General features: G+C 40.5%; 1 protein-coding gene across 1 annotated transcript in view; it reads left to right on the top strand.

Moving 5' to 3' along the window:
* Positions 1 to 15,595, top strand: part of PDE6C (phosphodiesterase 6C) — a 53,320-nt gene that overhangs the window by 27,305 nt on the left and 10,420 nt on the right. The window contains exons 12-15 of the mRNA XM_025397169.1: positions 17 to 163; positions 397 to 504; positions 887 to 996; positions 6,127 to 6,214. Of these exons, the coding sequence (XP_025252954.1) occupies positions 17 to 163; positions 397 to 504; positions 887 to 996; positions 6,127 to 6,214 (453 nt within the window). The remainder of the gene's footprint in view (positions 1 to 16; positions 164 to 396; positions 505 to 886; positions 997 to 6,126; positions 6,215 to 15,595) is intronic.

Genomic DNA, 15,595 nt, shown 5'->3' on the forward strand with positions numbered 1-15,595 from the left:
ATCCTTATCTCAACAGAAAGAGGACTTGCCAGACCCACGCTCTGCAGAACTGTACGAATTCCGCTTCAGTGACTTCCCCATTACAGAGCACGGATTGATTCAATGTGGAATACGACTGTTTTTTGAAATAAATGTGGTGGAGAAATTCAAAGTACCCGTAGAGGTCAGATGGTATTCAATTTAAAATACTATGCGATTATGTGGCTCTGCTTCACTGATGTTTTCTGTGGTTCAAAAGATGGACTCAGTTTGAATTTTAAATTATTATTAACTTTCTAAATACATCAGCTTAACCCCTGTCAACAAGACCAACACATCTTTTTAGATAAGATTGCCACAGACCTTCTAACCTTTAGCATTCTATTCCAAAGTCTGAATGGTGTTGTCTTCTTTTAGGTTCTTACCAGATGGATGTACACTGTGAGGAAAGGGTACCGAGCTGTCACTTACCACAACTGGCGGCATGGGTTCAACGTGGGACAGACCATGTTTACTTTGCTGATGGTAGGTGCAGAGGGTTGTAAATCCTTGTAAACCTGCAGATTTCCCATTTGAGCATGGTGAGAAATAGGTATGGGCCATCATTTTAGACCAGTAATTTAAAACTTCAGGGCACAAACCCCTCTCTGCTGCAGATGAGTTCCAGGGAACGTGGGTATCCTTGAGCACCGGTGGGATGATCACTCAGACATTCACATACTTACCTTCTTAAAGGAAAGCTCAGTCATTACCCACAATGCTACAATACTCACAACAAATAAAGTGAGCTTGCTCCAAAAACTAGTGGGCCTATTCTCTACTGCAGGCAGGCCTTGCTGCACTTGGTATAGAGATATGTTAATTCAAATAAATTCTAGATCTATGTATTTATGTTATTTTTTTTTAGACAGGAAGATTAAAGAAATACTACACGGATCTTGAAGCCTTTGCCATGCTTGCTGCTGCTTTCTGCCATGATATTGACCACAGAGGCACTAATAATTTGTACCAGATGAAGTAAGTGAACACATGTGCAATGTTGACCTGTATTGGTGGACATTGGAAGGTACCTAGAGCGAGAAAAATGCTTCTCCCTATTCCTTGGCCCAGTCAATCCCTCTTTGCCATGTTTGGAAATCCCAGGGCTGGGTTCTATTCCCTCCCAAGCTTCTGCCTTCACGATAACATTGCTGTTTCTCCCTAGGTGCTTGCATCTCCCTTTCCTTTCTGTTTTCATTTCCAGATGTGCCTCTGCCTTCTTCCTATAGGCCTTCAGGCTTTCTTCTCTCAACTTTGTTTAATCAGAGTATTGAATTCCTATATTAAAGTGCATGAATCTGGCTGGGCACGGTGGCTTGCGCCTGTAATCCCAGCACTTTGGGAGAGTGAGGCGGACAGACCACCTGAGGTCAGTTCAAGAGCAGTCTGGCCAACATGGCGAAACCCTGTCTCTACTAAAAGTACAACAATTAGCCAGGTGTGGCACACCTGGGATTATAGGCACATGTCTATAATCCCAGCTACTTGGAAGGCTGAGGTAGGAGAAATGCTTGAACTCAGGAGGCGGAGGTTGTAGTGAGCCAAGATTACGCCACTGCACTCCAGCTGGAGCGACAAAGCGAGACTCTGTCTTGAAAAAAATAAAAAATAAAAAACAAATACATAAGGTACACGAATGCTAGGCTTACACTTGTACACTCCTATGGAGTACTCCCCAGCTCAGGCTAGAGGACACTACTCCTGGGCTCACTACCCTTCACTTCCCTGGTCTTTTTGCTTCTACCAAACTCTCCTTCAGCTGGTCTTCTATCTTAACATTGATGCCATCTTTCTCTCTTGCCCCAAGTACAATAAGAAGGGTACAGGCTCTGGGCTCAGGCAGATTTGGATTCACTGGGTCACAAGTTATTTAAGCTTTCTAAGCTGCGATTTTCTCATCTGGGAAGTAAGAATTATAATAATGGTACCCAGAACATAAGGTTGTTGTAAAGATTAAATGCGATCATGGATATAAAGCCCTCAACTCAAGGTAGGATCTTGGCAGTTAATAAATATTAGGTATGATTGCCGGGCATGGTGGCTCACGCCTATAATCCTAGCACTTTGGGAGGTTCAGGCGGGCAGATCACGAGGTCAGGAGTTGGAGACCAGCCTGGTCAACATGGTGAAACCCCATCTTTACTAAAAATACAAAAATTAGCCGGACAATGTGGTGTGTGCCTGTAATCTCACCTACTTTAGAGGCTGAGGCAGGAGAATTGTTTGAACTCAGGAGGCAGAGGTTGAAGTGAGCTGAGGTCACGCCACTGCACTCCTGCACTCCAGCCTGGGCGACAGAGCAAGACTCCGTCTCAGAAAACAAACAAACAAACAAGCACTAGGCATTATGATTACTGTTATTGTTATGATGTCATTGGCACTCTTCATTCACCAGCATTGCTCGTGGCCAGCCCAGCTTCTTGATAATGGGTTTTAAGATGGTCTATCTGCCTCAGCCACACTTCATTCTCATTTCTGACACATGACCTACCCCTCTCCAGAAGTAGTGAAGTGTTGTAGACAGAACAGTCTTTGGAGTCTGGGGTTTGTGAGGACCAACTACTTCCTGATTGGGGGATCTTGGACAAGTCATTTAATCTATTTGAGATTCAGTTTCTTAGCTGTGAGATGGATAAAGTATTGACCTCTCAAAGATTGTTATGAGAATCAAATGAAATTACATATGTGAAGCCCACTAAAGAAAGTGCCTACTAGGCAGGTTTCACATATATAATTTCATTGCGCGAAAAGCACTTTGTAAGCAGTGACTCCTCATCTTCAGCAATTCTGCCTACTATTAGACTTTGTCTTGAAAAGACGATCTCCATCCAGACTTCAGGCAAGAGACATCTCCATCTCAAAGGTTCCAGCCTATACTGGCCACTCACTCCTCCTGAATCCAAGTCCCCTGACAGTCATTGAAGTTCTGATCCTCCTTCTTATCAGTAGTATACTAGCCAATTCAGTTCCGGAGGAACAAATTGAGCATCTATTGTGTGCTGGAGACCAAGCTAAGGACTTGATACCTACTGCCTCATTTAACCTTCACAGCACAGTGAAGGGAGGTGCCATATAGGAGGTACTATTATCCCCCACTTTAACTGATGAGCTCAAAAGATGAAGTCAAACCTTCCCTAGGTTACAGGAAGTAGCAGGATTGAAGCTGGCATCTTGCCTCCAGGTTTGCAGGAAAGATGCACGCAGCCACACCCTGCCTTCTGCATTGGTCTGGTTTTCTTTCATCATTCCTCCTCTGTGAACACAACTGTAGGAGCATGTGGTGACAGAAGGGCTTCCTGACTGCAGACTGTCAGTGTGTGTGTGACTGTCTGTGTGTGTATATAAATAATAAATATTTTTTTGAGACAGGGTCTTACCCTGTCACTCAGGGACTGCAGTGGCACGATCACAGCTCACTGCAGCCTTGACCTCTGGAGCCCAAGCAATCCTCCCACTTTAGCCTCCCAAGTAGCTGGGACTACAGGTATATGCTACCATGCCTGGCTAACTTTTAAATTGTTTTTGTAGAGACAGGGCCTCCCTATGTTGCCCAGGCTGGTGTTGAACTCATGGGCTCAAGCAATCCTCCTGCCTCAGGCTCCCAAAGTGCTAGGATTACAGGCCTGAGCTACTGTACATGGCCAACTAAATCTTTTTTTTTTCACTAAATCATTTGTGAGTTGGCTGCAGATACTAGATTTCATTCCTAAATATTGCAGCATATATTTATTAAGAATTAGGACATTCGCCTACATAAACACAATACAATGATCACCCTCAGTATTGGTACAATAATATTATCTAATATAAAATGTTTATTCAAAAATTTCCAATTACCACAATAATGTTCTTTATAGCTATTTTTTCCCTTCTAATTCAATATCTAATCAAGGAGCACACTTTGCATTTAGTTGTCAAATATCTTTAATCTCCTTTAATCTGGAGTAGTTGCTCAACCTTTTTGTGTGTTTCAGGATGTTGACGTTTCGGAAGAGTCTAAGCCAACTATTTTGCAGAGTATCTTTCAATTTGGATTTAATCACTTGTTTCCTGATTAATATACTCAGATTAAACATTTTTTTGGCAGGAATACTACATAGATGATGTTGTGTCCTTCTCAGTGCATTGTGTCACGAAGCCCATGATACCAATTTTATTTATGGATGATGTCCAGAAGGTCTTTTTTTTTTTTTTTTTTTGAGACGGAGTCTCGCTCTGTCACCCAGGCTGGAGTGCAGTGGCGCGATCTCGGCTCACTGCAAGCTCCGCCTCCCGGGTTCACGCCATTCTCCTGCCTCAGCCTCCCAAGTAGCTGGGACTACAGGCGCCCGCCACCTAGCCCGGCTAGTTTTGTTTTTTGTATTTTTTTTAGTAGAGACGGGGTTTCACCGTGTTAGCCAGGATGGTCTCGATCTCCTGACCTCGTGATCCGCCCGTCTCGGCCTCCCAAAGTGCTGGGATTACAGGCTTGAGCCACTGTGCCCGGCCGGATCTCTTTATGTAAAGGAATATTTTCTCCTTTGCAATTAATCAGTAATATGCAAAATGTTATTTTGAGATCAGATGAATATCTAACTTCCCAATAACATTTTTAAACTAATGTTTCTAAACCTAAAGGAATTAAAGATACCACTCCTTTCTAACTAGAATTGAGCTTTATTCATTTTTTAAAATATAGATTTTAAATTGCTACATAATAGAGTACATACTTTTGGGGTACATGATATTTTGATACATTCATATGACGTGCGATAGTCAAATCAGGGTCATTGAGATATCCATCACCTTGAACATTTATTTCTTTATGCTGGGAATATTCAAATTATTCTTTACTAGCTATTTTGAAACATACAATAGGTTGTTGTTTGCTATAGTTACTCTATTAATTTATTGAACACTAGGTCTTATTTCTTCTACCTACCTGTACATTTGTAACCATTAACCCGGCTTCATCCTTCCCACCTCCCTACCCTTCCTGGCCTCTGATAACCACCAAACTACTCTCTATCTTCAAATAAAGAAAATGTGGTGTGTGTGTATATATATATTTACATATATATATATACATATATATAATGGAATATTATTCAGCCATCAAAAAAATGAAATCTTGTCATTTGTTGCAATACGGATGGAACTGGAGATTATTTTGTTAAGTGAAATAAGCCAGGCACAGAGAGTCAAATATCACGTTCTCACTCATATATGAAGGCTTCAAAAGTGGATCGCATAAGATAGAGAACAGCTTGGTGGTTATAGAAACTGGGATTTACTCATTTAAAAAAAAAATCTCCAATGCCAACACAGAGTAGTTGTTTAAATATGTGTTAAAATTATTATCAATTGTAATATTTATTAGATATGGCCTAATTATTCCCCAACTAAAGTATTTGCTTTCCCCGACCTGCCAGTAACCTGGCAATGACCTCTCCCAGACTAAAGTTTTGTTCTCCATGAAATAAATAAAACTTCTCTACTAAGGCTGCCAGCCATGTTTTTGATTTCTTCTTTCTTTAAAATTTATTCTATATTTTCATGACAGTCTTCACATAATCTCTAGACCTTTGATGTCAGCCTCTTTTACCCTGAAGGCACTGAAGAAAAACAGGGTACAAAAGACTGGGACCCCTACTTACATAAAACTGTGATCTAATTGTTAATAAATGGGAACTCTAAGCTTACATTTATGTCACTGTCTTGGGGGAGGAGAGAAATGTTACCTTATAGTGCTTTTCATCTTGGTTCTATGCAGATAATCTATGGGCTTCCACATGTTTGCCATACGTTTTATAAGTCATAGTCCACCGCCATAAGCCCCAGGGAACTTAAAGAATTTAGATACATGGAGCTGAACTCCTTAATTTAAACAATTCAATCATTTATGCATTCAACAAATTAGGGTTTTTTCTTTTTCCAAAAGAGCATATTCTCATCTTCTAAATCTAGAAAATCTTTTCCAATATGTTATTTTTGACCACTTAGATAATTGAGTGGGGAGGGAGAAGACAGACATTAAGAAAAATCCTGAAACAATAAAGATTCTGTATTATAGGAACCTATGTGTAATTTTTAAACAGCTAGAATCATGGCATATTGTTTTCCTTCTAGATCCACGTCTCCATTAGCAAGACTTCATGGTTCTTCTATTTTGGAGAGGCACCACCTGGAGTACAGTAAGACTCTGTTGCAGGATGAGGTACGTAAACCTCTCTTTAGGACAGTTAAACACAAGTTCTGGATCAAAGCACTAACCCACAGAAAATGCCTGGAAAAAGGGTGGCCTTGAGTTATAGCAGTTGATAGTGTATACCCTTATTGAAGTCAATTGATAGAAACTGCCATATTGAAACAGTTTTTGAACAACCAAGTTGGAAGTAGCTGAGACAGGTGAAGAGAGCCATGGAAAGTCACAGAATCTCTGTGGGTCTGTAGGGAAAGAAGAAAAAGCTTACGGTGGATGCAAAAGGGCTCTGTGCACCCCAAGCATATATAAATGTAAAGGGGAAAGGAGGTAACATGGTCACTGATTTTCTTATTCATTCATGGGGCATATGCTGTAGGGCATGGTCTATGCCTTTAAGAAAGTCAAGCTTTCATAGTGGAGTGCATTTACACATTCTTGCATTGCTATAAAGAAATACCTGAGACTGGGTAATTATAAAGAAAAGAGGTTTAATTCGCTCACGGTTCTGCAGGCTGTACAGGAAGCATGGCAGCATTAACCTCTGGGCAGCCCTCAGGGAGCCTAGCATCATGGTGGAAGCTGAAGGGGGAGCAAGCACTTCACATGGCCAGAGCAGAAGGAAGAGAGGTGGCGGGGAGGCACCACACACTTTTAAACAACCAGATCTCATGAGAACTCACTCAGTATTGTGACCGAGGAGGATGGGGCTAAACCATTCATATGAAACACCGCTCTCAAGATCCAATCACCTCCCACCAGGACCCACTTCCAACATTGGGGATTACAACTGAACATGGGGTTTGGGTGGGGACACAGATCCAAACTATATCATGGAGGTAGGCATGACTTAGCCACCATCAGAGAGGCACTGAACCATGCTCTGAGAGTTCCAAAGGGAGAAACCACATTTGCGTGAAGACTGTGGCAGCAGAAAGGGGCAAAGAGGGTGGGATCAGAGAGGGCTTTCTGCAGGAGCGGCTCTGAGCCCTTTGAATTCATTGTGAATTGCACATGTTCTGTCCTACTAATCTTCCAGAGAGGGTAGTCATTCTTCTTCTCTTGATCAATTTTATTGAAGGGATATATGGGCATGTGGAAAGTTGTGGATGTTGTCTAATTACACTTTCTTAAGAACGTTCCAAACCAAAAATGATTAAGGTGAGTCATTAGATTGAGGGGAGCACTGTTTTGTCACAAGCAGTGAACTTGTTTAGAATCACACGCTCATTAGGATACAGGAGCCCTCTGGAGAGTGGGCTTTTCTCAGTTTTAATAATAATCTTCTATTAAAAGCTCAGGGAGAATATACAGAAAGATATCCAAGTTTAGAGAGAATACTAAATTCTTCTAGGTAATGAAAATCCAAGATGGTCCTCATAAGCCAAGCAGGAAAATCTCATAAGGCAGAGCAACTGGGCAGACAAATGGAAAAACAAGAAAACTGCTTGCATTGTTTTAACAATCTGTGATTGACACAGCACCCAACACCATTGCCATCCCAAACCTGCTGTGGCATTTCTAATTCTGCAATGCTCTTGGCAAAGCGCTAACCTTGTATGAGTCCAGATGGTGATTCTCAGAAATGGGTACCTGGACCAACTCTTTCAGACTCATTCATTTAACAGGGCAGGGGCAGGCAGCTGTTAAGACACAGATCCCGGCCGGGCGCGGTGGCTCAAGCCTGTAATCCCAGCACTTTGGGAGGCCGAGACGGGCGGATCACGAGGTCAGGAGATCGAGACCATCCTGGCTAACACGGTGAAACCCCGTCTCTACTAAAAAATACAAAAACCTAGCCGGGTGAGGTGGCGGGCGCCTGTAGTCCCAGCTACTCGGGAGGCTGAGGCAGGAGAATGGCATAAACCCGGGAGGCGGAGCTTGCAGTGAGCTGAGATCCGGCCACTGCACTCCAGCCTGGGCGACAGAGCGAGACTCCGTCTCAAAAAAAAAAAAAAAAAAAAAAAAAAAAAAAAAAAAAGACACAGATCCCGGGCCCCATTCTCCACTTACTGACCAGATTTTCTGGAATTTGGGCCTGGAAATCTGTATTGTGAACCAGAACGTTTTTAATTCTGATACGCAGACAGAATCTCTCCCTGCAGCAGAATTTACAGCATAGGTAACATCTGTTCTATGAGAATTAAAAGCAGCAGCGGAACTGAAAGTAACTCAGGAATGTAAGAGTAAATTGTTATTACCTAATTGGTTGAAAGTCTTTGTTTTGCTGGTTGGGACAATCTTCGGTTTCTGAGTAAGAATTTTCTGTAAATCTCACTGTTTATATGATACCACAGTGAGGTAGTGTCACATAATCATACAGTTACCTACTAAAACAAAATACAGTTTTAAAACAGCAGCCAAATATCTAAATGCTTAACACTGGAAGGCTCCTAGTATCTTAAATGTTTTTCCTTCTGGGATTTTGCAGTTTAGAGTAGAGTTACAGTTTTCCATCTGAAGTATTTTAATGTTATTTACTTTGCAGTCTGAACTGGCTTTGATGGCTATATAAAGACTTATTATTCTTTCTAAAGAGGAATATTGCATCTCAGTAATCTATACCATCTTTTCAAGGACCTCTCTGTAATACCATTCAATCTGCTAATTGCAGACTTTTAAAGCCTTGTCAATAGAGTCGCTAGGCAATGCAGTCACACACAGCCTGTTTATGAGCAGTCAACTTGGACACACACACACAAAGACTGTTACCTATCAGATATTCTTTTTACATTTTGGGGAGACAATGTAGTCCTTCTATTTTTTTCACTGTCTAAAGAAAATATACACACTAAAAATTTTAATTTTTTTAAATAAGGGAAATCCTTGGGATTTATTCAGTAATTTCAGCATTTGTGGGCATTACTCAGACATTTTGTTTTGCATATTATAAGGCTTTGAACTGCAATGTCCTTCTATCCCAGCAGAGATGGATCCACTGCTTTGAGGAACAGAACTGCCTATACTCTAAACCAGACAGAAATCAATGCTTTAACCTGAATGAATGGGTGGAAACTTTGTTAGCCGAATTTGCATGAGTATAAATTTTAATACTAGAATATACTACAGAAATGACAAAATATATTGCTCAGCACAAATAACAAAATCCTGTTATTATTCAGAACATCTCTTTCCAAAGTGTATGATAATTTTATTTATGCTTTTTTCATACCAACCCCATCAGTCTGCCCCATTTTACACATAGAAATGTGAAGGAGAAATCAAATACCTTGTGTACTGCCACTAGCAAAGCAAGAACACGTTGGCAATATTCTCTTGTGGGTGTCATAGGCACCACACTGAAGATTAGAACGGCCTGTACTTTCCCTGGCCTCAGCTAACTCGAGAGCCACAATCTGAATGAATTAAAGCCATTTCTACCTGTTTGGGGTGTGCTATGCAGAATTCATATTTCTATTGCCATTTTAATAGTCAGGGAAAATAAAATAGACTCTTTCTGTGAGCAAATGAAAGCAGCTGAGCAAGTCAGGGCCCGTGGCCAGGGGCTGGGAAGTAGGTCTCCTTTCTCGTCTGGTGCACCTGTCTCCACATAATGTCTTCAACACAATGCTCAAAAACAAATGGAATCTTACTTACTTACATATGTCTTCAATATTCATTAATAGTTGCAAAAGTTACACAGGCCCACTATAAAAATTCAAACAATAGGAAAAACATCAAAGCCAAATATTTTTTAAATTGCTTCAAATCCTACCATCCAGAAATCAGTATTTCATTAACATCTAATAAACCTCATTGCAGTCACCCTGTGGATATATACAGGAAGTATGGAGAGAAGGGACTTTTGAAAAAATGTGATCTCACTACCCAAGCTATTTTTTTAAAGTCAGAATTGGTTTTTAATAGACTTCATTGAAGTATATGTACAATAACCTGCATCTCTTATTTTATTTTTGAGACGGAGTCTCACCCTGTTGCCCAGGCTGGAGTGCAGCAGCGTGATCTCGACTCACTGCAACCTCTGCCTCCTGGGTTCAAGAGGTTCTCGCACCTCAGCCTCCCAAGTAGCTGGGATTACAGGCATGCACCACCATTACCGGTTAATTTTTGTATTTTTAGTAGAGGCAAAGTTTTGCCATGTTGGCCAGGCTGCTCTCGAACCCCCTGACCCCAGGTGATCCACCCACCTTGGCCTCCCAAAGTGCTGGGATTACAGGCGTGAGCCACCACACCTAGCCTAAACTGCATCTTTAGAGTGCCCAATTCCATGAGTTTTGACTATTTATATACCTGGGAAATCAGCACCACAATCAAGATGCAGAACACTTGTATCACCCAAGTAATTGTTCATATCATGCCCCTTCACAGCACATCCCACTCTCCACTCCCAGCCCTAGGTGGCAACCATTGAAATGTTTTCAGTTGCTATGGATTAGTTTGCATTTTCTAGATTTTATGTAAGTGCAATCATACAATTAGCACAATACTAGAATAATTATGCAATCAATCACACTCTTGCGTTGGGTTTCTTTCATGCAGAATAATAATTTTTAGATTATTCATGTTGTGTATATCCATGATTCATTCTATTTTTTAGAGATGGGGTCTTGCGCTATTGCCCAGACTTGAGTGCTGTGGCACAGTCAAAGCTCTCTGCAGCCTCAACCTCCTGGGCTCAAGCAATCCTCTTACCTCTGCCTCTCAAGTAGCTGGGACAACAGACATGAATCTCTATACCTGGCTAAATTTTTGTATTTTTCGTAGAAATGCATTCTTGCTATGTTGCCTAGGCTGGTCTTGAAGTCCTGGGCTGAAGCAATCCTCTCTCCTTGGCCTTCCAAAGCACTGGGATTACAGGTGTGAGCCACTGTGCCCAGCCAATTCATTCTTTTTCATTACTAAGTAGAATCTCTTTATCTTAAATAAAAGGTATTGCATTTGACTTTATTTGAATTTAACAGAAGAAATGTTTTTGAAATGGAAGAAATGGCAGAACTTCACATAATGGTGTCTTTATCCAAGAAATGTCAGCTCTTAAAGAGCCCTCTAAAATGAGTAACAAATGACTACAAAAAATTACAAAAAGCTGTAGCTGAGCATTTAGATGTTTGACATTTTTAAGCTATATGTGTTAACTTTACAGTATCTACTAATTCCCTTCTATGAAATATGAAGGAATTGGTATACTTTTTCCCACATATCTGTTTTATGTGGTATTAATTTTTTTATTTACCATTATTGATATTTATAAAATTACATTTTGCTCTGTAATTTCCACTACTGTTTATTTTAATTCAACTTTTAATTGAGTCCAGTACTTGACTCTACATTTTCATATAAATTTTATAATTGATTTGTCAATTTACCAACACACATACACAAACTTGTTGGTATTCTGGTTGGAATTGCACTGGCTCTATGGATTATTTTGTGTTCTTGTGGTCATTTTACACATAGGTTTTGCACTTATTCCCCTCTGAAAATTACTCATCCCTGAATGGAGCCAACTATCTGCTGAGTACCGTGGAGAAAGGGCAGGAATGAGCTGGGGAAATCCTCAGCTTCCAATTTGTTGCTCAAACATTTTCTCACCAATTCTAAGGAACACACCTGTATTAGTCAGTTTTCACACTGCTATAAAGATACTACCTGAGACTGGGTAATTTACAAAGATAACAGGTTTAATGGACTCACAGTTCTGTACTGCTGGGGAGGCCTCAGGAAACTTACAATCATGGCTGAAGGGTAAGGGGAAGCAAGGCATGTCTTACATGGTGGCAGGCAAGAGTGTGTGAGAAAGAGCGAGGAAGTGGCACACTTGAAACCATCAGCTCTTGTGAGAACTCTCTCACTATCACAAGAACAGCGTGGGGGAACTGCCCTCATGATCCAGTCACCTCCTTCCAGGTTCCTCCCTCAACACCTGGGGATTACAATTCAAGATGAGATTTGGGTGGGGACACACAGCCATATCAACACCTCTTTGATTTTGTTTTCTGGAAGTTGGTAAAGCTCATATTGAGTGAAGCCCGTGAAGCTCCAGGCCCTCTATTTGGGATCTGCTCATTGCTGTCTGCCTTCCCTCCTTCACTTCTTGTTACCTATGGCAATCTCTTTGGTCTAGGAGATTGAATATCAGAAGTCAATACAAATGTACATCAGCATAACTTCTCCATCAATTTCTCTTCCACTGTTGTTTTGAGTTGTCAAAGTAGGTCTTGAAAGGACTTCCTTGCTTCTCCTGTGTGCTGGGCACATCTTGAGACCTTTTGCTCTAATTAAAGGATCATTGAGTCTGTGTTTACCTACTAAGCAACAAAAAAAAACCCAACTTGTGTGCATGTGTGTGTGTGTGCATGTGTGTGCATGTGTGTGTGCGTGTGTATGTCCCACTTTGTTCCAAAGAGGATTTGATGGAGCTTCGAAGAATATATACAATACTAAAGAAAATGAGGACTAATAGAAAAATAAAAATGAGATGAAGCATAGTAGAGGCCATACATACCCAAAATATATATCATAAGGTACATAAATGTACCTTATTGTATTTATCAGACATGGGCCACAAATTTGGCCAAAACGTTTATCAGACATAGGCCACAAATTTGGCCAAGTGCTTTCTAGCAACTAACACAAAAACAGGAATGGGATCTTTTATATGAATCTATATCCGCAACTTAATAAGTCAATTAGAAGCTCTTCTTTCAAGAACCTCAGGTGTGAAAGGGAGAATAGAGAAAATCTAAAAGAATGTAGAATTAAGAAAGAGTTTTTCAATTAGGAGCCTTGTACATGTTTTTAGATAAAAATGAAAATGAGTGAGAAGAAAAAGGTATGAATGAAATGCAGATATGTAGTGCTATATACAAAGGAAGCGGTGCTGAAATGGTGACTATAAACCCTTTTTCTTCATTATATCAATTTTTAAAAATCCAGTATTGACTCAGTTTGAAAAGTAAGAGAATTTTTGATAATCTGTCAACTTTAATACAGCTGTTTTATTATTTTGGATTAGAAAAAGGTATAATAAACAGTATTTGTCACATATGTTTCTATGTATTTCTTTATATATAGCTTTTTCTTTCACATTTATTAAATAGCAACAAGTGTCCAGGTTTACAAATTAAGCAATATGCACTAAAACAACTGGTGCATAATAAATTTGATTTAATTGGTTGGTTGTAGATTATATACTCTGCACAATCTGACACTTGGTAGAGACGAGGAAGTCTCCGTCCCAAGGAATTATTTCTTTGAATTCAGCAGTCTGTTTTGCTTGTTAAAATGATTTAATGTGCTATGTTAACTTGTCTAAAAGTTTAATGCATTTTCACACATTCCCCCCTCCCCCTACTTTTTTTCCTAGTATAGCAATCAAGGTTGGCTTTAACTATTATTAATTTGCCAAGCATGTACCTGAGTCACATAATAAACATTACTTTGGGAACATAGCAATGAGTTCATCAGTGAACAAATAAAGTGATTCCCTGATGTCAGTATGCCACTGGATCACCCCAAGTCCAAAGGGAAGGCCATCATTGTTCCAAAATCAGGGGCAGGTTAAGTGGGATCAAAATGGCCCCACTTACTTTTCCCCTCCCTGGTAATCCAGACCAGGTTGAAAAGAACCTGTATCCAGAAGATTTGGTTCAGAGATTCTGGACTGATATGTCCAATAGGCTTCTGTGAAATGTCCCAAGTAAGAAATTGATTTTGGGGCCGGGCACGGTGGCTCACGCCTGTAATCCCAGCACTTTGGGAGGCCGAGATGGGCGGATCCCTTGAGGTCAGGAGTTTGAGACCAGCCTGGCCAACATGGTGAAAACCCATCTCTACTAAAAAATACAAAAATTAGCTGGGCGTGGTGGTGGGTGCCTGTAATCCCAGCTATTCGGGAGGCTGAAGCAGGAGAATTGCTTGAACCTAGGAGGCAGAGGCTACAGTGAGCCGAGATTGTGGCACTGCACTCCAGCCTGGGCGACAGAGTGAGACTCCATCTCAAAACAAAAACAAAAACAAAAACATTGATTTTGATCCAGATAATCTGTTTATTGTAATTTAAACTGGTCAACACCCATTGTTTCATTCTAGCTATTTTAAAAGTTTAGTTGCTATGGTGAACTCATTATGTTGACAAAACAAATCACAATTTTTTTATTACTTATGTATGCTTTGTAAAACACCACTTTTCTTGTCCTAGAAAATGTTATAAAAAGATGACTTAAGTGAAGAGTTATATAAGGCATAGTGTAGTGTCTAAAACTTGAGTTCTTGTCCAATTATTGCTTTCTAATATTTCAATCTTCTGAAATGACTGATAGCCATATTTGGTGTTAGGTTTGCAATTCTATTTTTACCTGGAGCTAGCCTCACGACTTTACATAATAATAACAATGATACAACAATACATTTTAACAGCAATTTACAGTTTTAAAATGCATTCCCAGTTGTCATTTCATTTGATTCAACATTCCACAGATATTAACTGAGCATAGACTAAGTGCTAGGCAGTTAGGCAGGGCAGCTGTTATTATGCCTATATGGAAAACAAATGCTCACGGATGTTAAGTCTCTAGGATTATACGACTGCCAAAGTGGGGAAGCCAGGAAATGAACCTGGGTTCCCTGTTGAGCGGTAATGTAGTGTGGTGCAGAGATTAGGAGCACAAACTCTGGAACCATGCTGCACTGGTTTAGACACCAGTTCCGCCACATTCTAGCTGTTTAACCTCGGGCAAGTTACTTCACCTCTCTGTGCTGGGGTCTGTTGTGAAGAGATTAAGAATATTCACAAAGCACTTCGAGCCTGGTAGGTAGCAAGAACTAAGGAAGTGTTTACTGTTATTATTTGGTGTTCAGGCCAGTATTGTTTTTGGCATTATGGTACTTCTCTCTTTATATGGATTGATAGACTATCTCCTCTTTCTTTCCAGTGGAATGTTTCCGTATTTTGTAACTGTCAAATTAATTTGGCAAAATCACTATATATCTGTCATTTGGCCTGTATGACTAAAATGGTCTATTTGGAATAACTGGGCTTTAAGAAACCACCCCCAGCTTTATATTCTCATTTTCTTTCCTTCTTTCTTGTTTTTTGAAACAGGGTCTCGCTCTGTCACCCAAGCTGGAGTGCAGTGGCACAGTCTCAGCTCACTGCAACCTCCAGTTCCCAGGGTTAAGCAATCCTTCCACCTTGGCCTCCTGAATAGGTGGGACCCCAGACACACACCATCACACCCAGCTATTTTTGTAATTTTAGTAGAGACAGGAGTCTTACCATGTTGCCCAGGCTGGTCTTGAACTCCTGAGCTCAAGCTATCTACCCACCTCAGCCTTCCAAAGTGCTGGGATTACAAGCATGAGCCACCATGCTCGGCCTAATTCTCATTTTCTAGAACACTAAGAAATGAAGCTCATCCATATGTGAAGAGAGGT

The sequence above is a fragment of the Theropithecus gelada genome, chromosome 9 (genome assembly GCF_003255815.1).
Source record: "Theropithecus gelada isolate Dixy chromosome 9, Tgel_1.0, whole genome shotgun sequence".
NCBI lineage: Eukaryota > Metazoa > Chordata > Mammalia > Primates > Cercopithecidae > Theropithecus > Theropithecus gelada.